General features: G+C 41.6%; 1 protein-coding gene across 2 annotated transcripts; it reads right to left on the minus strand.

Moving 5' to 3' along the window:
* Positions 1 to 1,041: 1,041 nt before the first annotated feature.
* LOC105008621 (perforin-1-like) lies at positions 1,042 to 14,369 on the minus strand. 2 transcript variants are annotated; one of them, XM_034290510.1, is made up of 8 exons: positions 14,298 to 14,369; positions 10,159 to 10,529; positions 4,992 to 5,155; positions 2,885 to 3,104; positions 2,618 to 2,757; positions 2,110 to 2,533; positions 1,774 to 1,875; positions 1,459 to 1,613 (listed from the first exon to the last, which is right to left on the minus strand). In XM_034290510.1, exons 1-8 carry the CDS (start codon positions 14,302 to 14,304, stop codon positions 1,554 to 1,556), a joined length of 1,488 nt encoding a protein of 495 aa, XP_034146401.1. In that variant the 5' UTR covers positions 14,305 to 14,369; the 3' UTR covers positions 1,459 to 1,553. The 2 variants fall into 2 exon arrangements, with proteins under 2 accessions (XP_028973465.2, XP_034146401.1); XM_029117632.2 differs by having other exon boundaries at positions 1,042 to 1,875.
* Positions 14,370 to 20,175: the final 5,806 nt, after the last annotated feature.

Below are 20,175 nucleotides of genomic sequence, written 5' to 3' on the forward strand. Positions count from 1 at the left end.
GTGTTGGATCCTCACTACAGACAAAACAAATTATGCATAAGGATTTGTTCAGGAGAGACCAAAATTTCACTGGCTACAAGCTTCAGTAGCTATGTTATAGTTACATGTTAAAGAAGGCCCAAAACTGTTTACAGTTATATTACGGCTATTTCTGGTGGATTTTCGAAGTATGCATCTGTGCATACTTTTTGGGGTAATATAGACACCTTGCGCAGTAAAAGAGGAGGTAGTTTCCGACAATTCTCTTATCTTTTCACTTGACGAAAAAGTCTGTAATCGTCACCTTGATAGTTATTGTATCAATGTCCTTCACAAAGGAAATAAAAACTAATGTTGTTGTGCCATGAAATGACATTTCTTTGGCAGTGTATTCTCCAGTCTCGCTTGCAATTGCTCAATTCTTATGACTATTCCAAATAGTAAGTAGATACTAGTAAGCCTATTGCTGGCTAATATGCTTTTAAAATGGCAATTGACAAAAGCCATACAGTTCATAGATGCTATTTGTGGTGGAAGTAAACTTAATAAGAAACGTTAGTCAGTTTAACACAATGCTTAATGGTGTCTAGCAAAATATTCAAGCTTGGCATGATGTTAATTAATGCGTGACAAAATGATCTAATGTCGAGACGCAATTCTATGACAAGGTAATATGTTCCTATTGGTCCCAGTACTGGCATACTATATTACTTACTATATAGCTGTACATACCTCACCATCTTCTGCGAAGTACGTACTTGTAGTACGTAGTGTGCGATTTGAGATTCACCCATGTCTTTCCATTTACAGAGCTTGTGTAGTCTCTCAGCATTAATTTGAGGGTGTTCACATCCAAATTGGAGCTCTTTAATATGTAGCCCCCTCTTTTTTCAAAGGACTAAAAGTAATTGGACAATTGATTCAAAAGCTGTTTCATGCATTGGTATGGACTATTCCTTTATTATTTCTTCATCTATTAAGCAGGTAAAAAACCTCCCAGAGTTGTACCTCAATTGAGCTGACATAAGGAAATGCTAAACAGCAATGAGGGAGCCAGTTCGATATTTCAAATCAAATTGCATTTTTATTGCAGTCGTAGCCAGCACAAACAGAAAGGTACAGTTATGAGAGGATGGACACATACGTAGAGGTCTAATGTAACATTTCTGTTGTTAATGTAGAGCCAAATATACTTACAGAACCTAAAGTATAAAATTACCATTACCAGAAAAGCACTGTATGGTATACACTTATACTTGTTTCTTTTGATATTATTTTGGAGGATTTGATTATTTATTATTGATGTAAATTGCTTTCTTGTTCAGAAAAAGACATTTAGAAATCACATATAATAAAGTAGGTTAGGCAGGCTAAGGTTTACAGTGCATTACTCTGCATAAGGTTTTATGATCACAGTTCATTAAGGGCAGAGAGAAGATGGTGATCATTTGCTTTCTGCTTCATCATGAAGGCCAACGGGTCTACTGGGGGCCGGCCCATCCGGATGTGAGCCAGTAGATCCTGAGTCATGTTCAGGGTGTTACGGGAGGTGTAGATGCCAGAGAGGTCAGAGTTCATCGGAGAAGAGACATACTCCCCACAGGTTGGGCCCCCAAGTCCTTGGACACATTTGACTGTGTAGGAGTAGAACAAGTTGCCATGATTTAGTGAACACATTTCATTGTTATAAGACCCCTCTTTGACAGGTCGGACAGTGCACGCCCCTAAAAGGTCGTCTTTTCCATTGAACCACCCTTTGTCTTCGTCGTAAACTTTAAACTTGAGCTCACTGACCAGGGACAGCTTGACAGTGTTAAATACCAAGGTTTCATCCCATCTGGGGTTGTTGTTGTTGTAGATCACACCTGTCTGCTTCGTTTCGGCACCCATGACTACCTTCACAAGTAAAATCAATATTAACTTTATTTAAAGCTCCAGTAAGTCAGTTGAAAAAAAAGGACAACATTATTTTGGTATACATCATTAATCCTTAATGATGTATACCAAAATAATGTTGTCCTTTTTTTTCAGGGGCTAATGAAATGTAACTATGTAAAATCCTACATTAGCTTTAAAGTGCACTTCTAACGCTTCTAATTTACTTCAAATGATTAATTAAATCAATCATACCTTGACAAAGCCATCAGTCTCTGAATCATGGTCCCCCCAAAGGTCCGTGGCGTACTTTATGGTGACCGTTAGTCGGGCCAGGCCTTTCTCCTGCGGGCAGCACTGTCTGGTCATCTCCTTGCTGGCCTGACACACACACTGGCAGGAGTCATGGGTACTGGGCCTGGAGCCACTCTTACACTTCCCAGAGCAGTGCTTGACCAGGGCGTGTTCCAGGATGTAGTCCTCCACTGCTTTCTTCAGCCCTCTCCTCCTACAGGTGTCCTTCACCAAAAGGTGGAGGGGGTGGAGGGAGTAATTGATGATGTCTGGAACAGTTTTCAGGGTTTTTGCCCAATCAGTGAAGCCCTTGGAGGTTCCACCCGTCCTGGAGAAGAGCAGGTCAGTTGCTCCATCCGTCTGTCCCCCCACCACCTCAGTAAACCTGTTTGTTAGTTTATCATTATTAGTCCTGTTCCACAACAACAAGCACCACATTGGTAATCAATCAAATCAAAGTCAATCAAACCTCTCATTAAACATGCTGCTGAAACTGTCTCCGGTGACACGACGTTTAAGGTCATTCTTGCAGAACTTGGTCTTTGCTGAGACTTTGGCTGTTCCAGTATGGGTGGCAACAGAAGCCTCAACTTCCAAACAGTCCTTGATCTTCAAAAAAGAAATTAAAGCCATCATGTAAACTTTTTTCAGAATATATATCCTTCAAAAAACATATGTAAAATATTTTGAATATATAAATAAATGGAAATGCATTCTATTTTTAAATGGCCATAACCTCATTCTCATTGTAACCCTTCAGGGACACCACACACACTCTCAGGGAGGTGACACTCTTCACCCGCCCCCCCAGGTGAACCTTCCTGATGTAGTGGGTGCCAAAAATGTCAAGGAAACGGGTGTATTCAGCCTTGGTCTGGGTGGTGTAGAGGGGAGGCAGGAGACACAGGGAGCGAGAGAACTCAGGATGTAGAGGAGGGTTCTCAATCAACCGGTAACTAAGGAAACACAGGATGGAGAGTTAATTAGTAAAAGACTGTGGTCATCATGTAGGTTAAAACATTGGTTGGTTGGATTGTAGACCTGCCAAGAGGAATTAATACACTGCTCTTAAAAAATGTAGGGAACTTGTAATTATCACAGTAAAACACCAGGTCAGTTAAACTTCAGGGACATCATTCTGTCCAGTTAAGAAGCAGAAGTGATTGTGAATCAATGTCACCTGTTTTGATGCAGATGAAAGTAAGAACAAATGCACAGGGAGAGGGGTTGTGATTTCACTTGCTCTCTCCTTATCCTTCCTGATTCTTCTCTGATTTTGTGTTTTTCTACTGTCCTTGTCACTATTGGTAGCATGAGGCAGTATCTTCAGCCCATTCAGGTTGCACAGGTCGTCCAGCTCCTCCAGGATGGCACATCCATACGTGCCATCGCAAGAAGGTTTGCTGTGTCTCCAGATACGGTCTCAAGAGCATGGAGGAGATACAAGGAGACGGGCCGTTACACGAGGAGAGCTGGACAGGGCCGTAGAAGGGCATCAACCTAGCAGCAGGACTGGTATCTGCTCCTTTGTGAGAGGAGGAACAGGAGGAGCACTGCCAGAGCCTAACTAAATGACCTCCAGCGGGCTACTGGTATGCATGTTTCTGACCATACTGTCAGAAACCGACACCATGAGGGTGGCATGAAGGGCTGATGTCATCTAGTGGGACCTGTGCTCACAGCCCAGCACTGTGTAGCTCGATTGGCATTTGCCAGAGAACACCAGAATTGGCAGGTCCGCTATTGATGCGCTATTCTCTTCACAGATGAAAGCTTGTTAACACTGAGCACATGTGACAGACGTGAAATAGTCTGGATACGCCGTGGTGAACGTTATGCTGTCTGCAACATCATCCAGCATGACTCATTGGGTCAGTGGCCTGGGGAGGCATATCATTGGAGGGATACACAGACCTCCACATGCTAGCCAACGGTACCCTGACTCCTGTTAGGTACCGGGATGAAATCTTCAGACCCATCATCAGACCTTACGCTGGTGCAGTGGGCCCTGGGTTCCTCATGGTGCAGGACAATGCACAGCCTCATGTGACCAGACTGTGTAGGCAGTTCCTGGACGACAAAGGCATTGATGCCATTGACTGGCCCTCACATTCCCCAGACCTGAATCCAATTGAGAACCTCTGGGATGTTACGTGCATCAGACGCTACCAAGTAGCGCCACAGACAATCCAGGAGCTCACTGATGCCCTGATCCAGGTCTGGGAGGAGATCCCCCAGGACACCATCCGCCGTCTCATCAGGAGCATGCCCAGATGTTGTTGGGAGAGCATACAAGCATGTGGGGTCCAAACAAACTACTGAGTCACATCATGAGTTGCTGTGATAAAATTCACTGAAGTTGGAACAGCTTGTGATTTCAATTGTTTACTTTTATTATCGGTGTGAGTTGAATCCAGCCCTCCGTCGGTTGATTTAGGTTTCCTTTGACCGCTGGTACATCATTTTGTTCTCAACCAATTTCTCAAAATAGAGTAAAGATTTTGATCTTTCATACATTTCATTTATCGAGACCTGATGTGTGATTTAAGTGATGCCTTAAATATTTTGTAGATTATTTTCAACAACAAATGTCAACATTTGGGGATATATACAAAAGTAAATTCTTGGATCTCATCATGTGAAATTATGGTATTTTACCTTGTTTGGTCATATTAGAAACCTAAACCATTATATCTTCTATATACTATACCGTCTTACAGTGTAACCTGTATCTACTGTTTAACCTCTACAATCCAGACTAACCCGGAGTGTAATGTGTAAACGAGCCACAAGAGTGCAGTGTTAGCTCTAGTAATGCAGCTATATTAAAACAAGTAAATCACCTGTAATAGGAGCAGTGTGTTTCCTGTTTAATGAAGCTGTACTTGTCCTGCTTGGACTGGTCCATGACTCTCTTAGCAGATCTGGAGTGGGTACCCCCCACCACGACTGACCCATTTGCCTTGTCGGTCATTAAGTCCAGACCAATCTTCCAACTGGCATCTACCTACACAAATGGAGTGGACATATCAATTATACAATCATAAAGTATTATTTTTATGCATTATATATTTATGTGTATATGTGTATATGTATGTATGTGTGTGTGTGTGTATATATAAATATACATTAACATACACATACACGCACACACACACATATATATATATATATATATATATATATATATATATATATATATATATATATATATATATATATATATATATATATATATACACACACACACATGTAGATGTCTGTAATTTTTATCATAAGTACACTTCAAATGTGAGAGACGGAATCTAAAACAAAAATCCAGAAAATCACATTGTATGATTTTTAAATAATGAATTTGCATTTAATTGCATGACATTAGTATTTCATCACCTACCAACCAGTAAGAATTCCGGCTCTCACAGAATTTTTCTTTAAGAAGCCCTCCTGTTCTCCACTCATTACCTGTATTAACTGCACCTGTTTCAACTCGTTACCTGTATAAAAGACACTGTCCACACACTCAATCAAAAAGACTCCAACCTCTCCACAATGGCCTAGAACAGAGAGCTGTGTAAGGACATCAGGGATAAAATTGTAGACCTGCACAAGGCTGGGATGGGCTAAATGACAATAGGCAAGCAGCTTTGTGTGAGGGCAACAACCGTTGGCGCAATTATTAGAAAATGGAAGAAGTTCAAGATGATGTTCAATCTCCCTCGCTCTTGGGCTCCATGCAAGATCTCCCCTCGTGGGGCATCAATGATCATGAGGAAGGTGAGGGATCAGCCCAGAGCTACACGGCAGGACCTGATCAATGACCTGAAGAGAGCTGGGACCACAGTCTCAAAGAAAATCATTATTAACACATTATGCTGTCATGGATTAAAATCCTGCAGCGCACGCAAGGTCCCCCTGCTCAAGCCAGCGCATGTCCAGGCCTGTCTGAAGTTTGCCAATGACCATGTGGATGATCCAGAGGAGGAATTGAAGAAGGTTATGTGGTCTGATGAGACAAAAATAGAGCTTTTTGGTCTAAACTCCACTTGCCGTGTTTGGAGGAAGAAGAAGGATGAGTACAACCCCAAGAAGATCATTCAAACTGTGAAGCATGGAGGTGGAAACATCATTCTTTGGGGATGCTTTTCTGCAAAGGGGATAGGACGACTGCACTGTATCGAGGGGAGGATGGATGGGGCCATGTATCGTGAGATCTTGGCCAACAACCTTCTTTCCTCAGTAAGAGCATTGAAGATGGGTCGTGGCTGGGTCTTCCAGCATGACAACCACCCGAAACACACAGCCAGGGCAACTAAGGAGTGGCTCCGTAAGAAGCATCTCAAGGTCCTGGAGTGGCCTAGCCAGTCTCCAGACCTGAACCCAATAGAAAATCTTTTGAGGGAGCTGAAAGTCCGTATTGCCCAGCGACAGCCCCAAAACCTGAAGGATCTGGAGAAGGTCTGTATGGAGGAGTGCGCCAAAATCCCTGCTATATACACATATATACATGTATATGTGTGTGTGTGTGTGTGTGTGTGTGTGTGTGTGTGTGTGTGTGTATGTATGTATGTGTATATATAAACCCGATTCCAAAAAAGTTGGTAAATGTACAATTGTGAAAAACAGAATGCAATGATGTGGAAGTTTAAAATTTTAGAATACAACATAGATGACATATCAAATGTTTAAACTGAGAAAATGTATCACTTTAATGGAAAAATAAGTTGATTTAAAATTTCATGGCATCAACTAATCTAAAAAAAGTTGGGACAAGGCTATGTTTACCACTGTGTGGCATCCCCTCTTCTTTTTATAACAGACTGAAAACATCTGGGGACTGAGGAGACAAGTTGCTCAAGTTTATGAAAAGGAATGTTGTCCCATTCTTGTCTAATACAGGCTTCTAGTTGCTCAACTGTCTTAGGTCTTCTTTGTCGCACCTTCTTCCTCTTTATGATGCGCCAAATGTTTTCTATGGGTGAAAGATCTGGACTGCAGGCTGGCCATTTCAGTACCCGGATCCTTCTTCTACGCAGCCATGACATTGTAATTGATGCAGCATGTGGTCTGGCATTGTCATGTTGGAAAATGCAAGGTCTTCCCTGAAAGAGACAACGTTTGGATGGGAGCATATGTTGTTCTAGAACTTGGATATAACTGTCAGCATTGATGGTGCCTTTCCAGATGTGTAGGCTGCCCATGCCACATGCACTCATGCAACCCCATACCATCAGAGATGCAGACTTCTGAACTGAACGCTGATAACAACTTGGGTTGTCCTTGTCCTCTTTAGTCCGGAAGGGTGATTTAAAATGATCCTTGGCCCAGAGAAAACGCCTGCGCTACTGGATCTCTTTAGATACGGCTTCTTTTTTGACCTATAGAGTTTTAGTCGGCAACTGCGAATGGCACGGTGGATTGTGTTCATCAACAATGTTTTCTGGAAGTATTCCTGAGCCCATGTTGTGATTTCCATTACAGTATCATTCCTATATGTGATGCAGTGCCGTCTGAGGGCTCGAAGATCATGGGCATCCAGTATGGTTTTCCGGCCTTGACCCTTACACACAGAGATTGTTCCAGATTCTCTGAATCTTTGGATGATATTATGCACTGTAGATGATGATAACTTCAAACTCTTTGCAATTTTTCTCTGAGAAACTCCATTCTGATATTGCTCCACTATTTTTCACCGTAGCATTGGGGGAATTGGTGATCCTCTGCCCATCTTGACTTCTGAAAGACACTCTGAGAGGCTCCTTTTATACCCAATCATGTTGCCAATTCACATAATAAGTTGCAAATTGGTCCTCCAGCTGTTCCTTATCTGTACATTTATCTTTTCCGGCCAATATTTAGCATGACATTACAAAATGTCTCACTTTCAACATTCAATATTTTATCTATATTCTATTGTGAATTAAATATAAGTTTATGGGATTTGTAAATGATACCATTCCTTTTTTACTCACAATTTGTATAGTGTATATATATACACTTACCTAAAGGATTATTAGGAACACCATACTAATATTGTTTTTGACCCCCTTTCGCCTTCAGAACTGCCTTAATTCTACATGGCATTGATTCAACAAGGTGCTGAAAGCATTCTTTAGACATGTTGGCCCATATTGATACGATAGCATCTTGCAGTTGAAGGAGATTTGTGGGATGCATATCCAGGGCACGAAGCTCCCGTTCCACCACATCCTAAAGATGCTCTATTGGGTTGAGATCTGGTGATTGTGGGGGCAATTTCAGTACAGTGAACTCATTGTCCTGTTCAAGAAACCAATATGAAATGATTCAAGCTTTGTGACATGGTGCATTATCCTGCTGGAAGTAGCCATCAGAGGATGGGTACATGGTGGTCATAAAGGGATGGACATGGTCAGAAACAATGCTCAGGTAGGCCGTGGCATTTAAAGGAGGGGCCTAAAGTGTGCCAAGAAAACATCCCCCACACCATTACACCACCACCAGCATGCACAGTGGTAACAAGGCATGATGGATCCATGTTCTCATTCTGTTTACGTCAAATTCTGACTCTACCATCTGAATGGCTCAACAGAATTCGAGACTCATCAGACCAGGCAACATTCTTCCAGTCTTCAACTGCCCAATTTTGGTGAGCTTGTGCAAATTGTAGCCTCTTTTTCCTATTTGTAGTGGAGATGAGTGGTACCCGATGGGGTCTTGTGCTGTTGTAGCCCATCCGCCTCAAGGTTGTGCGTGTTGTGGCTTCACAAATGCTTTGCTGCATACCTCGGTTGGAACGAGTGGTTATTTCAGTCAGTTGCTCTTCTATCAGCTTGAATCAGTCGGCCCATTCTCCTCTGACCTCTAGCATCAACAAGGCATTTTCGCCCACAGGACTGCCGCATACTGGATGTTTTTCCCTTTTCACACCATTCTTTGTAAACCCTAGAAATGGTTGTGCGTGAAAATCCCAGTAACTGAGCAGATTGTGAAATACTCAGACCGGCCCGTCTGGCACCAACAACCATGCCACGCTCAAAATTGCTTAAATCATCTTTCTTACCCATTCTGATATTCAGTTTGGAGTTCAGGAGATTGTCTTGACCAGGACCACACCCCTAAATGCATTGAGGCAACTGCCTTGTGATTGGTTGATTAGATAATTGCATTAATGAGAAATTGAACAGGTGTTCCTAATAATCCTTTAGGTGAGTGTATATACACACATACATATATATACACACACACACACACATAAATATATATACACGCACACAAATATATATATATACATGTGTGTGTATATATATCCAGTTTCTGGAAGATACATTCTTCAAGCAGTGGTACAGGAAGAAGTCCTCAGCATTAAGGCCATGTTCTTCATTGTGAACAGATCAAGAAACTGACAAACTGCATTGATGGAAGGCTCATGGCAGTTATTCAAAAGAAGGGGGGCTTTGAATATTTTTCAAAGGCCAGAAATGTTATTTAATTTTCATTTTGTGTTACTTATTTGTTGCACTTACTCTACAAATTGAGAATAAACAATTGAGTTGGAGAAATTATTTTTGTAATTTAGTTGCCTAATAATTATTCCCACTTATGTATTCCCCTGACAAAGAACAAAACTCATTTTTCTTTGTTAAACATTCAGGTTTAAGGTTCAATTATATTTTGGATTGACGGAGAACATTGTGTTTGTTCAACAATAAAATAAATCTTGATGAACACGATTTGCCTAATAATTGTGCACAAACTGTATAAATATATGGATAAATACAGTATATGGATTACATTCTTTTTACAGTAGTAGTATAGCAGTTCTAGTAGTAGGGGTTGTAGTAGCAGTTGTAACAGTAGTAATAATAATAGTAGTAGTACTAGTTGTAACAGTAGTAATAATAATAGTAGCAGTAGTACTAGTTGTAACAGTAGTAATAATAATAGTAGCAGTAGTACTAGTTGTAACAGTAGTAATAATAATATTAGTAGTACTAGTTGTAACAGTATTCATAATAATAGTAGTAGCAGTACCTCTGAGTTACTCTGGCTCACAAATGCCTCACTGGACTCGTAGACCGTACTGAATATCTTCATGTGACATTGGTGTGAGGGTCTCCAGTCCACCACAGCCGCTGGGAGTCTCTGAGTCTGTCCCTCCATGAAAGGGTTAACACAGAGTGTACAGGTCCCGTTCTGGGTCTTCCTCCAGTTATCCACATCCACCACATAGGCCTGCTTGCGCTCCATGGTGACCACATCAAAACCCTCACCAGCCAGGTTGGTCCCGGGAGCTGACTGGGCAGCACTGCACTCTACTGGTTGGCCTGTGGTGCAGGAGGGCAGGACAGGGGGGATCCAGGCCCCCCACAGCCCCAACAGGGTCAACACAGTCGTCTGGAGAACTGGAGAGGGGAAGGATGGGGTTAATGTTACAATGTATTTAATAAAGAGTTATTTAATGTTGAACTAATATTGATATTACACCAAAATAAGATGTTCTCACATTTTCAGACCTGCTGTAAATATACTGCAGTGCTATTTGTCTTAACAGGACATTCACTGGAATTGGTAAAATTATTATTCAAAGAAAACATAAGTGCAACAGTTGGACAATGGATGAAAACACTTCATTTACTCCATCAGATATTGAAGACAAAAAAATTCATGATTTCAAGCATTTTGGAGGGCACTGGGTATTCAGTTGGTCAAATTGCGCTTCTGTTTTAGATAAAATATGCTTGTTTTTGTCACATCGTTTTAACGCTTTGTCCTAACATGAAGAAAACGATGTGTCTTATTTGCTTACACTTACTCAGAGCATTTTGCGTGCATCAACACATTTCTACACTTGGGTGGAACAGGGGAGGATTCTCCCCCCCAAAAAGATGCTCTGCCTGGCCCAGGTGTTGAACATTATTAGACCAAATGAAATACATTTGTAAAAAAATAAATCAGTCCCTGCAGGGTGTCTTTAATATTTGTATTCAGATTGAGGACCACATTTGGATTTTGACATTTTTCCTGTAGAATTTCTTTATCAAAATAATTTTGTGGGCCCCAGCCCCATATTATTACTGTATACATTTTTTTAAATCCATTGTTACTCCTGTGTCCGGAGTAACAGACAACACCTCTAACATCATGGCTTGGTTTTTGCTCTAACATTCATTGTCTACTGTGGGACCTTATATATAGACAGGTATGTGTCTTTCCAAATCCTGTCCAATCTATTGACTTTACCAAATGTAAACATCTCAAAGATGATCAATGGAAACAGGTTGCACCTAAGCTCAATTTCAAGTGTCACAGCAAAGAGTCTGAATACTTATGGATATGTGATATTTCTGTTTTGAAAAATATCAATACTCTCGCACACTGGTGATACTTGCAAGCATTGTCATTTAATGAAAAAAATTGAAAATTTCTGTCAAATACCTTCTGCCGGCCTGACCAAAACATTACGATTTCACTGAATCATGCTTTTTCTTCTCAAATCTGCCAATTACTTTACAGGTTTCTTTCACCTCCTCTTAGCCCTGGTTTACATCTGAGCTCCGAACCATGAAGCATGTTGGTCATCGGCTTGAATGCCAAGTGAGGAAATTGGGGCTCACTGTTCACACTGAAGCCTACAAACACCACCTTTCAGCTTACAGAGATGCCCTCAGTGCTGCTAGGTCCTCCTACCTCTCAAACAAAATCAACAGCTCCTGTACGAACTTACAGACCCTGTTCTCTACTGTCAGCAAACTACTTCAGCCCTACAATGACTCTCTAGCCCCTCCACTAAACATGCCAACTCTTTTTTGCATTTTTTGAAAGATAAAATAACAATAATAAACTCCTCAGTATCTAATAGATCTACCACAGCCCCCCCCCTCCTACTTTTAACCTTCATATTTGTCCCCATGTTGCCCAGGACTCTCACCTCTCCTCATTCAGTACGGTTGATACCCCTTACATCACAAAACTCATAATGACATCCAAAAATACTACCTGCTCTCTCGATCCTCTTCCCACAGTCCTGCTTAAAGCCTCCTTATCTGCTCTCTGTCCGCATATCACAAGCAGAGTCAATCTCTGTCTCTCTTACGGTATTGTCCCCTCCTGCTACAAAGCTGCTGCTGTCACCCCAATCCTAAATAAACCTGGACTTGACAACACCATCCTTAACAATTTCAGCCCGATCTCCAACCTCCCCTCCCTGGCAAAATCTCTTGAAATAATTTTTGCCTCAACAAGCCTACCTCCTCAAAAATAATCTGTATGAGCCTCTTCTGTCTGGTTTCTCGCAAATCCATAGCACAGAAATTGCACTCATCAAAGTCATCTCACTAACCGAACCCATTTCATCCACCTCAAAGTCCTAAACTCAGACTCAGCCACAGTCACCATCCAGGCTCTGAAAGAGCTCATTCTCCAAGAATGGGAAAAGATAGATGCGGCAAATGTGAGAGACGGAATCTAAAACGAAAATCACATTGTATGATTTTTAAATAATGAATTTGCATTTAATTGCATGACATAAGTATTTCATCACCTACCAACTAGTAAGAATTCCGGCTCTCCTGTTCTCCACTCATTACCTGTATTAACTGTACCTGTTTCAACTCGTTACCTGTATAAAAGACACTGTCCACACACTCAATCAAACCGACTCCAACCTCTCCACAATGGCCAAGAACAGAGAGCTGTGAAAGGACATCAGGGTAAAATTGTAGACCTGCACAACGCTGGTATTGGCTAAATGACAATAGGCAAGTAGCTTGGTGAGAAGGCAACAACTGTTGGTGCAATTATTAGAAATTGGAAGAAGTTCAAGATGACGGTCAATCTCCCTCGGTCTGGGGCTCCATGCAAGATCTCACCTCGTGGGGCATCAATGATCATGAGGAAGGTGAGGGATCAGCCCAGAACTACATGGCAGGACCTGATCAATGACCTGAAGAGAGCTGGGACCACAGTCTCAAAGAAAACCATTATTTACACACTACGCCATCATGGATTAAAATCCTGCAGCGCACGCAAGGTCCCCCTGCTCAAGGCAGCGCGTGTCCAGGCCCGTCTGAAGTTTGCCAATGAACATCTGGATGATCCAGAGGAGGAATGGGAGAAAGTCATGTGGACAAAAATAGAGCTTTTTGTTCTAAACTCCACTCGCCGTGATTGGAGGAAGAAGAAGGATGAGTACTCCAAGAAGACCATACCAACCGTGAAGCATGGAGGTGGAAACATCATTCTTTGGGGATGCTTTTCTGCAAAGGGGACAGGACGACTGCACCATATTGAGGGGAGGATGGATGGGGCCATGTATCGCGAGATATTGACCAACAACCTCCTTGTTGGTCAATATCTCGCGATACATGGCCTCATGTAAGAGCATTGAAGATGGGTCATGGCTGGGTCTTCCAGCATGACAACGACCCGAAACACACAGCCAGGGCAACTAAGGAGTGGCTCCGTAAGAAGCATCTCAAGGTCCTGGAGTGGCCTAGCCAGTCTCCAGACCTGAACCCAATAGAAAATCTTTTGAGGGAGCTGAAAGTCCGTATTGACCATCGACAGCCCCGAAACCTGAAGGATCTGGAGAAGGTCTATATGGAGGAGTGGGCCAAAATCCCTGCTGCAGTGTGTGCAAACCTGGTCAAGAACTACAGGAAACCTATGATCTCTGTAATTGCAAACAAAGATTTCTGTACCAAATATTAAGTTCTGCATTTCTGATGTATTTATGTCATGCAATAAAATCCTAATTTATTACTTACAAATCATACAATGTGATTTTCTGGATTTTTGTTTTAGATTCCGTCACTCACAGTTGAAGAGTACCTATGATAAAAATTACAGACTTCTACATAATTTGCAATTAGGAAAACCTGAAAAATCGGCAGTGTATCAAATACTTGTTTTGCCCACTGTATCTCCCAACGCATCAACTACATGATCCTTCTATTGACATATAAAGCCCTAAACAATACCGCCCCTGCCTTCCTCTTCGACCTTCTTCCATATCAATCAACACACACACTCAGCAAAAATTATTAAACCTGTTTTTGTTTCGTCATTCTAATATATTTCTTAAAGATAGATAGGAACATTTCAATTTAATCTTTTTAAGAATACATTTCTACTGGGAACATGAATGAATTGAAGATATATCAACATCTTACCAGACATAGCAATCACTACTGGTTATGATGTTCGGTTGATAAAAAAGATTCTGGAACAATGGACCTGTCTGAATTACTTGCTGAATGACCGGCTTACTTGGGAAACAACAAGGTTTTATCAGATTTTTTGAGCCGTAAAGGGGGCTTTTTTTTTTATGAGGTCAAGGCGTTGTTTATACAAAGAGGAGGTGTGGTTTCCTTTGGTTACCTTCCACCGCATTCTGTTCCTGGTGTGGTCTCCACTTCAGAGAAACCTTTTGCAGACAAATACAGATTATATATATTTGTGTGACACTGTATTCCGGACCTTCTCATCTGTGTGCTCCATCTCTCCCTGATTGGTCGAGCATTCACATACCCAACCAAACCAGTCCCAGGCACAGCCACTTTGCATAGGCAGCCTACATCTGTGTCATTCCCTGGGTTATATGTATATTGTTCTGTATGGACTACATCCAGATTGGTGGACCTGCCAATTCTGGTGTTCTCTGGCGGATGCCAAACAAGCTGCACAGTGTTGGGCTGTGAGCACAGTTCCCACTTGAGGACATCGCACACCAGTAGCCCGCTGGAGGTTATTTTGTAGGGCTCTGGCAGTGCTCCTGTTTCTGCTCCCACAAAGGAGCAGATATTGGTCCTGCTGCTGGGTTGATGTCCTTCAACAGCCCTGTCCAGCTCTACTCATATAACGGCCTGGTATCTCCTGGTATCTCCTCCATGCTCTTGAGACTGTACTAGGAGATACAGCAAACCTTCTTGCGACGGCACGTATGGATGTGCCATCCTGGAGGAGCTGGACTACCTGTGCAACCTGAATTGGCTGCAGGTACTTCCTCGTGCCACCAGTAGTTACAAGGATACTAGCAAAACACAACATTTGAGAATAATCACTCAGGAAGGATAAGGAGAGTGCAATTGTCTGTGGCCAACACCTGGAAAACCTTTCCCTCTTTGGGGGTTTTCTTACTGTTGCCTCTCCAGGTCACCTGTTGTCACTTTCATTTGCACCCAAACAGGAGACATTGATTCACAATCACTTTAGCTTCTAACTGGACAGATTGATATCCCTGATGTTTAATTGTCTTGGTGTTATACTTTGATGACTACGTGTTCACTTAATCTTTTTTAGCAATGTAGATGTATTGTTCTGTCTGGGCTACATCTAGATGTATTGTACCTAGCTGCTACCACATTAAACAGTCCAGCCTATACCTCCTAGTCCTACGACCACCATACCCACTGGACTCAAAGGGTCTGTAGCTAGGCTCAGATGTATCCATTGTGAATCTACCTGCTATCCCTCCAACTGCTGGCATGGGTCTGGCTGTCTGGTTCCAGTGTGTCTGACAGCTTGGTAGTCTATGGGGCTTTCGGCCGGATTTCACTAGTGGGACATTTTGGGTCCTAGATTCATTTCTGTAACAGATACAACCTATTATGATGTATCCTTTTAATAGCAACCCCTCTGGCTACAATAAAAACACATAAAAACAGACTTCTGGGTCACTATTTATAAAACTCATCTGTTTGAAAGGCAAAAAATTTTTTTTCGGAAAACATTTCTGCCATTCAGCATCAAGATTTTTTTTTGAAAGCATTATGAGATTTTGTGTCAATGGTATTTCCTCATACTTTCATGCCTTTACTATCAAATTACACTGTAATTGGGTTGAAAATAATGAAATAATTATATAATAGAAGGTAAAAAATATAGGCACCCCCAAAAAATTTGGTTCTTCTACCTAGAAATAAAACATTATGAAATAAATAAGATTGAATGTAAAAACCCATGTAATGGGTGTAATGACTCAAAACGCACTAGATCGCTAGTTACGTTTGGACTTATATATTTTATAAACTCAGAAAAATTACCAACTTCTTCCCAAAAACTCAAGAACATCCCCATACTATTTTGACTAAATATAAATTTTTATATCTTATATATAATACAAACGATGTATTATGGTTCAAAACATCATATATAGTGATGTACACGCATGTAATATTCATAGTAGTGTACAAATGAGCCTTTCTAAGATGCATTGGCGTTGCCTGGTGAAAGGTTCTCATAGCAACCCAAACTATACAACTATACAACCCATATTATACACGGAAAACCCCAATTATACACGGAACGCTTCAGGAAAGTGGCTACAAATAATATACCATTGGAATCGGACGATTATGGCGAATCTATTTTTCGAAATATTTATGCAAATTAGCACTGTCCGCGGGATCGCGGACGTCGACCATGGTTAAAGATTGCAGCCAGTTCCTGTACATGAGGACTGCACCAACTGGCATTGACGCATCTGGGGGAAGCCTCAAGAGGATCTGCCAGCACTACGGGAACAAGGTCCGCTACGCCACCCTGTATGACAGCAGCCGCCGGATCCCCCTCTACTCGGCTTACACATTTAAGAAAAATGACGGAAAGAAGAGGATGGATACGCCCTGGATGTACGAACCACAGGTAGAGATCTTTTATTCTGTTACAATATTCCAGCAAGTGGAACTTTAAGCAGCAACTTACAGTTTATGTATATGTAGCTGGAGCTATACACACATTTGGTCAGGTTTGGCATGTCTTTTTTCCAAAAGTGTCTATACAAAAGATTTTACTCTTATTCAATCTACACTCTGGGACAGAGTGTGATTTCACTGTGTGATGCACACAAGCATCATTATCTATCAAAAAAGTAAGCCAAGTACCTTTGCTGTGATATAGAGGAAATATACATATGGAGGACAAGGCCTCCGCCTGCACCCTGATCAGTGTGATGCCTTAGGTCAGCCATTTTGTTATCAGAAACTCACTTTGATTGTTTGATGGTTGTTTTACATGTTATAATCCTAATAAGTACGTCATTGCGTATGTTAGCAAATGTCCTGTATTAACATCACTGACTTCTTGGATGAGTTGGAGTGCATATTTAGACACTCTGCGCCAACGGCTTAACAACTTCTGCCGTGGAAAGCAGTCCTACATGATAAGTGGGGTGACTGTCTCCGGGGCCACCATACAGCGGGGAAATGAGGCCCAACTAGAGATCTCTAAACACCTGTGGTTGGCTTACTGGTGCCCACGGTTTGACCGTAACTCACCCTACGAGGTGCATTTCATGTTCCCCAGCTATGGTGCCTATGCACTGAATGAACAAGAGGTTCATGAAGATATTATGGTGCCTGTAAAGACACTGGAGAGTGTGAGAAAGCATGTCTTTTCCTAATGTCTTAAATGTATGTGTGCCTGTGAAATCATGGCGTCATGGTTATATGCCAGCCTTTGATAGGAACAGCCCTGAATTCTGGCGTCGTCCGCCACATACAGTAGTTACTAATCCACCTAGGGGGTGGTTGTGTATACAGCGAGAACAATCCAAAAGCCTAATGGAACAATATTCGAATGCTTTTGTGTTTGTAGGCCGAAGTTACTACCAAACAGCGGATCTCTCTATTTGTGATGATACTACTATCCCTGAGTGTTTGATGTATGCCAATATAACCCTCAATAATGGCACGGAAACTGTATTTTACACTAACACCTTAGGCAACTTGGTTACTACGGACATGATTGCTCCTAATGGAACTCATTTCATTTGTGGCCCCAATGCCTATCCATGGCTCCCACCTTTATGGCAAGGATCATGTTATTTGGGTTATGTAATTCCACATGTGAGACTGAGTACAGGGTCTCACAGAAACTGAAAGGTTTTTTGCTATTGCATTCCCTCCCTATGGCACCGCCATGTTGGCAAGAGAAGTTATTAGTATGGCTAGCTCTTTGGAGGCTTTAGCTAACATGACCTCTGAAAGTCTGAAATCAGCAGTCAGCTGAAATGGTTGCCCTTCGTACTGTTGCAATGCAAAATAGACTTGCTCTCAATTACATATTGTCAGCTCAGGGGGGAACCTGTGCAGTTATCGGGACTGAGTGTTGTACCTACATACCTGATAACTCTGAAGAACTGACTGATTTGGCTGGTAAGATCCGTGAGGAAGGTGCTAAATACAATAATTACAATCCTGATGATTTAGGTTTTTCTACATGGTTGTCATCTATTTTTGGTAAGTGGGGGGGTTCTTTGCTGAACATGATTATGCCAGTGGTGGTTGTAGTGTTGGTCTTTTTTATCTTAATAACACTTGCCAAGTGTGCTGTCGACAGGTGTCTGTCACTCAAAGAAAGGCGCATGCTCCCACGGGTCTTTCACGAGCACAGGCCATGCCCGTACCTGCTCCCGTGTGACCAAGGTGACTGATACCTGTGCTGACCAACGACGTTCTCCCTCACAGGATTGTGTTGTGAAGGACAAGAGTACCATCACTCCCACCGTCTATCTCTAATTTTAATATGCATATATAGGTAACCACAAGTGAGATGAATTAGCTCGCTTTATTATTTGTATTCTTTGTAACTGTTTTCCTTCTCTTATTTTTACATGGGTAGTGTTATTATTCTTTACAGACTTGTTTTTATGACAAGTAAGTGTAGTACTTTAATGTCATAGGGGGAAATTGTGAGGAAGCATGTCATTTCCTAATGTCTTAAATGTATGATTGTCCTATACTCTTGTTAAATGAACACAACACACAACACAGAGGAAGAATGTTTAGTAGGTGCTATATGAGGTGCACATAGTTATCAGCGGCTGTCTATTATTAGAAGGGCCCCAGGACTCAAGAAGGGACACTATACCAAAAAGGTTAGGATGCATATGTAAAACACACCTATATGATTGGCAGACGTCCAGAAAGTAGGATGTACTGGTCTTTGGTTTAGTATATATATGCTGTTTAAGACCATGACATTTGGAGAAGCACAGAGACACCTGGAAAGACCACGAGGAGAGAGATCGGAAGAAGGCAGAACATCTAAGACAGACATGTACTATATTTTGTGAATAAACAACAAGGAACGCTTCTCCCCCCTGACTATTATTCTGCAAAAGAGCCATAAGCCAACAAGAGCTTTCTGAAAAGTGATTCACAATGTAAAAACAATAGTGAATGCACGGTACATGTGTTGCCTAGGACCGAGATATTGGCAGTAGTTCAGTGACATTCACATGGTTATTCCCCTAACAGTGTAATTGTGATAAGGCAGCACCACAGAAAAACTATGTTTTCACACCTGCTGTAGCTATTGACATTACCTAGGGCTTTTTGTGGTCAAAACTGAACTGAAGAGGAAACGATTCATTCTGAAACTTTCTTTGAGGAAGTGAGAAAACAGTTTATACATTTATTCCAGTAATCCTGCATTGTAGCCTTGGTAGGCTGAGCACAAATACATTTTCCTCACAAGGAATGGGTTCCACTGTGACAAAGTGAAGGTAAATGGTAGGTAGTCTACACTGTCAAGTGATATTCCTGTTTGAAGTTTGTGTAGCGTTGTGGTTGCCTTGTCCCTGGGCTATTGGGGAGGCATCTAACTACATCACTGCAGATCCACCTCTCTCTAACCACCTCTCACCACACCACATCTTACTAAACTCCTTCCATTTGGTCATTTCATTTTTATTTTTGGAGGCACTAATCTTACACTGAAGGTCATTTCCTGTTTGTTGAGCATGCCAACAGATGTTATTGATAGAGCATATGTCACTGGTAAGAAAACTATTCAATGTTTTTTGGATTTATTGATAATGTCAGCATTTAAATGGACAATACTTTCCAAATGGAAAAATATCAGGCTATTGGCTAGAAGTGTGTAACATTGTTCCCAAGATATCTGGCTACCTGTCAACTCTGTAGCAGGTACAATGACGTTTTCTAGGTAGGAAGCTAATGTCAAGGTTATTTCAGAGGATGTACTTGTTGCAGCAACTGAAAAAGTTCAACCTGCCAAAGACTATGATGGTGGATTTCTACACTT

Source organism: Esox lucius, chromosome 24 (genome assembly GCF_011004845.1).
Source record: "Esox lucius isolate fEsoLuc1 chromosome 24, fEsoLuc1.pri, whole genome shotgun sequence".
Classification (NCBI taxonomy): Eukaryota; Metazoa; Chordata; class Actinopteri; order Esociformes; family Esocidae; genus Esox; species Esox lucius.

Bases quoted from the DNA above. Each gene is read 5' to 3' on its own strand.
- LOC105008621 (XM_029117632.2), bottom strand. The intron at 2,534-2,617 runs GTTTGATTGACT...ACTAACAAACAG, and splicing joins AGCAGCATGTTTAATGAGAG to GTTTACTGAGGTGGTGGGGG. The intron at 1,876-2,109 runs GTATGATTGATT...TTACTTGTGAAG, and splicing joins AGACTGATGGCTTTGTCAAG to GTAGTCATGGGTGCCGAAAC.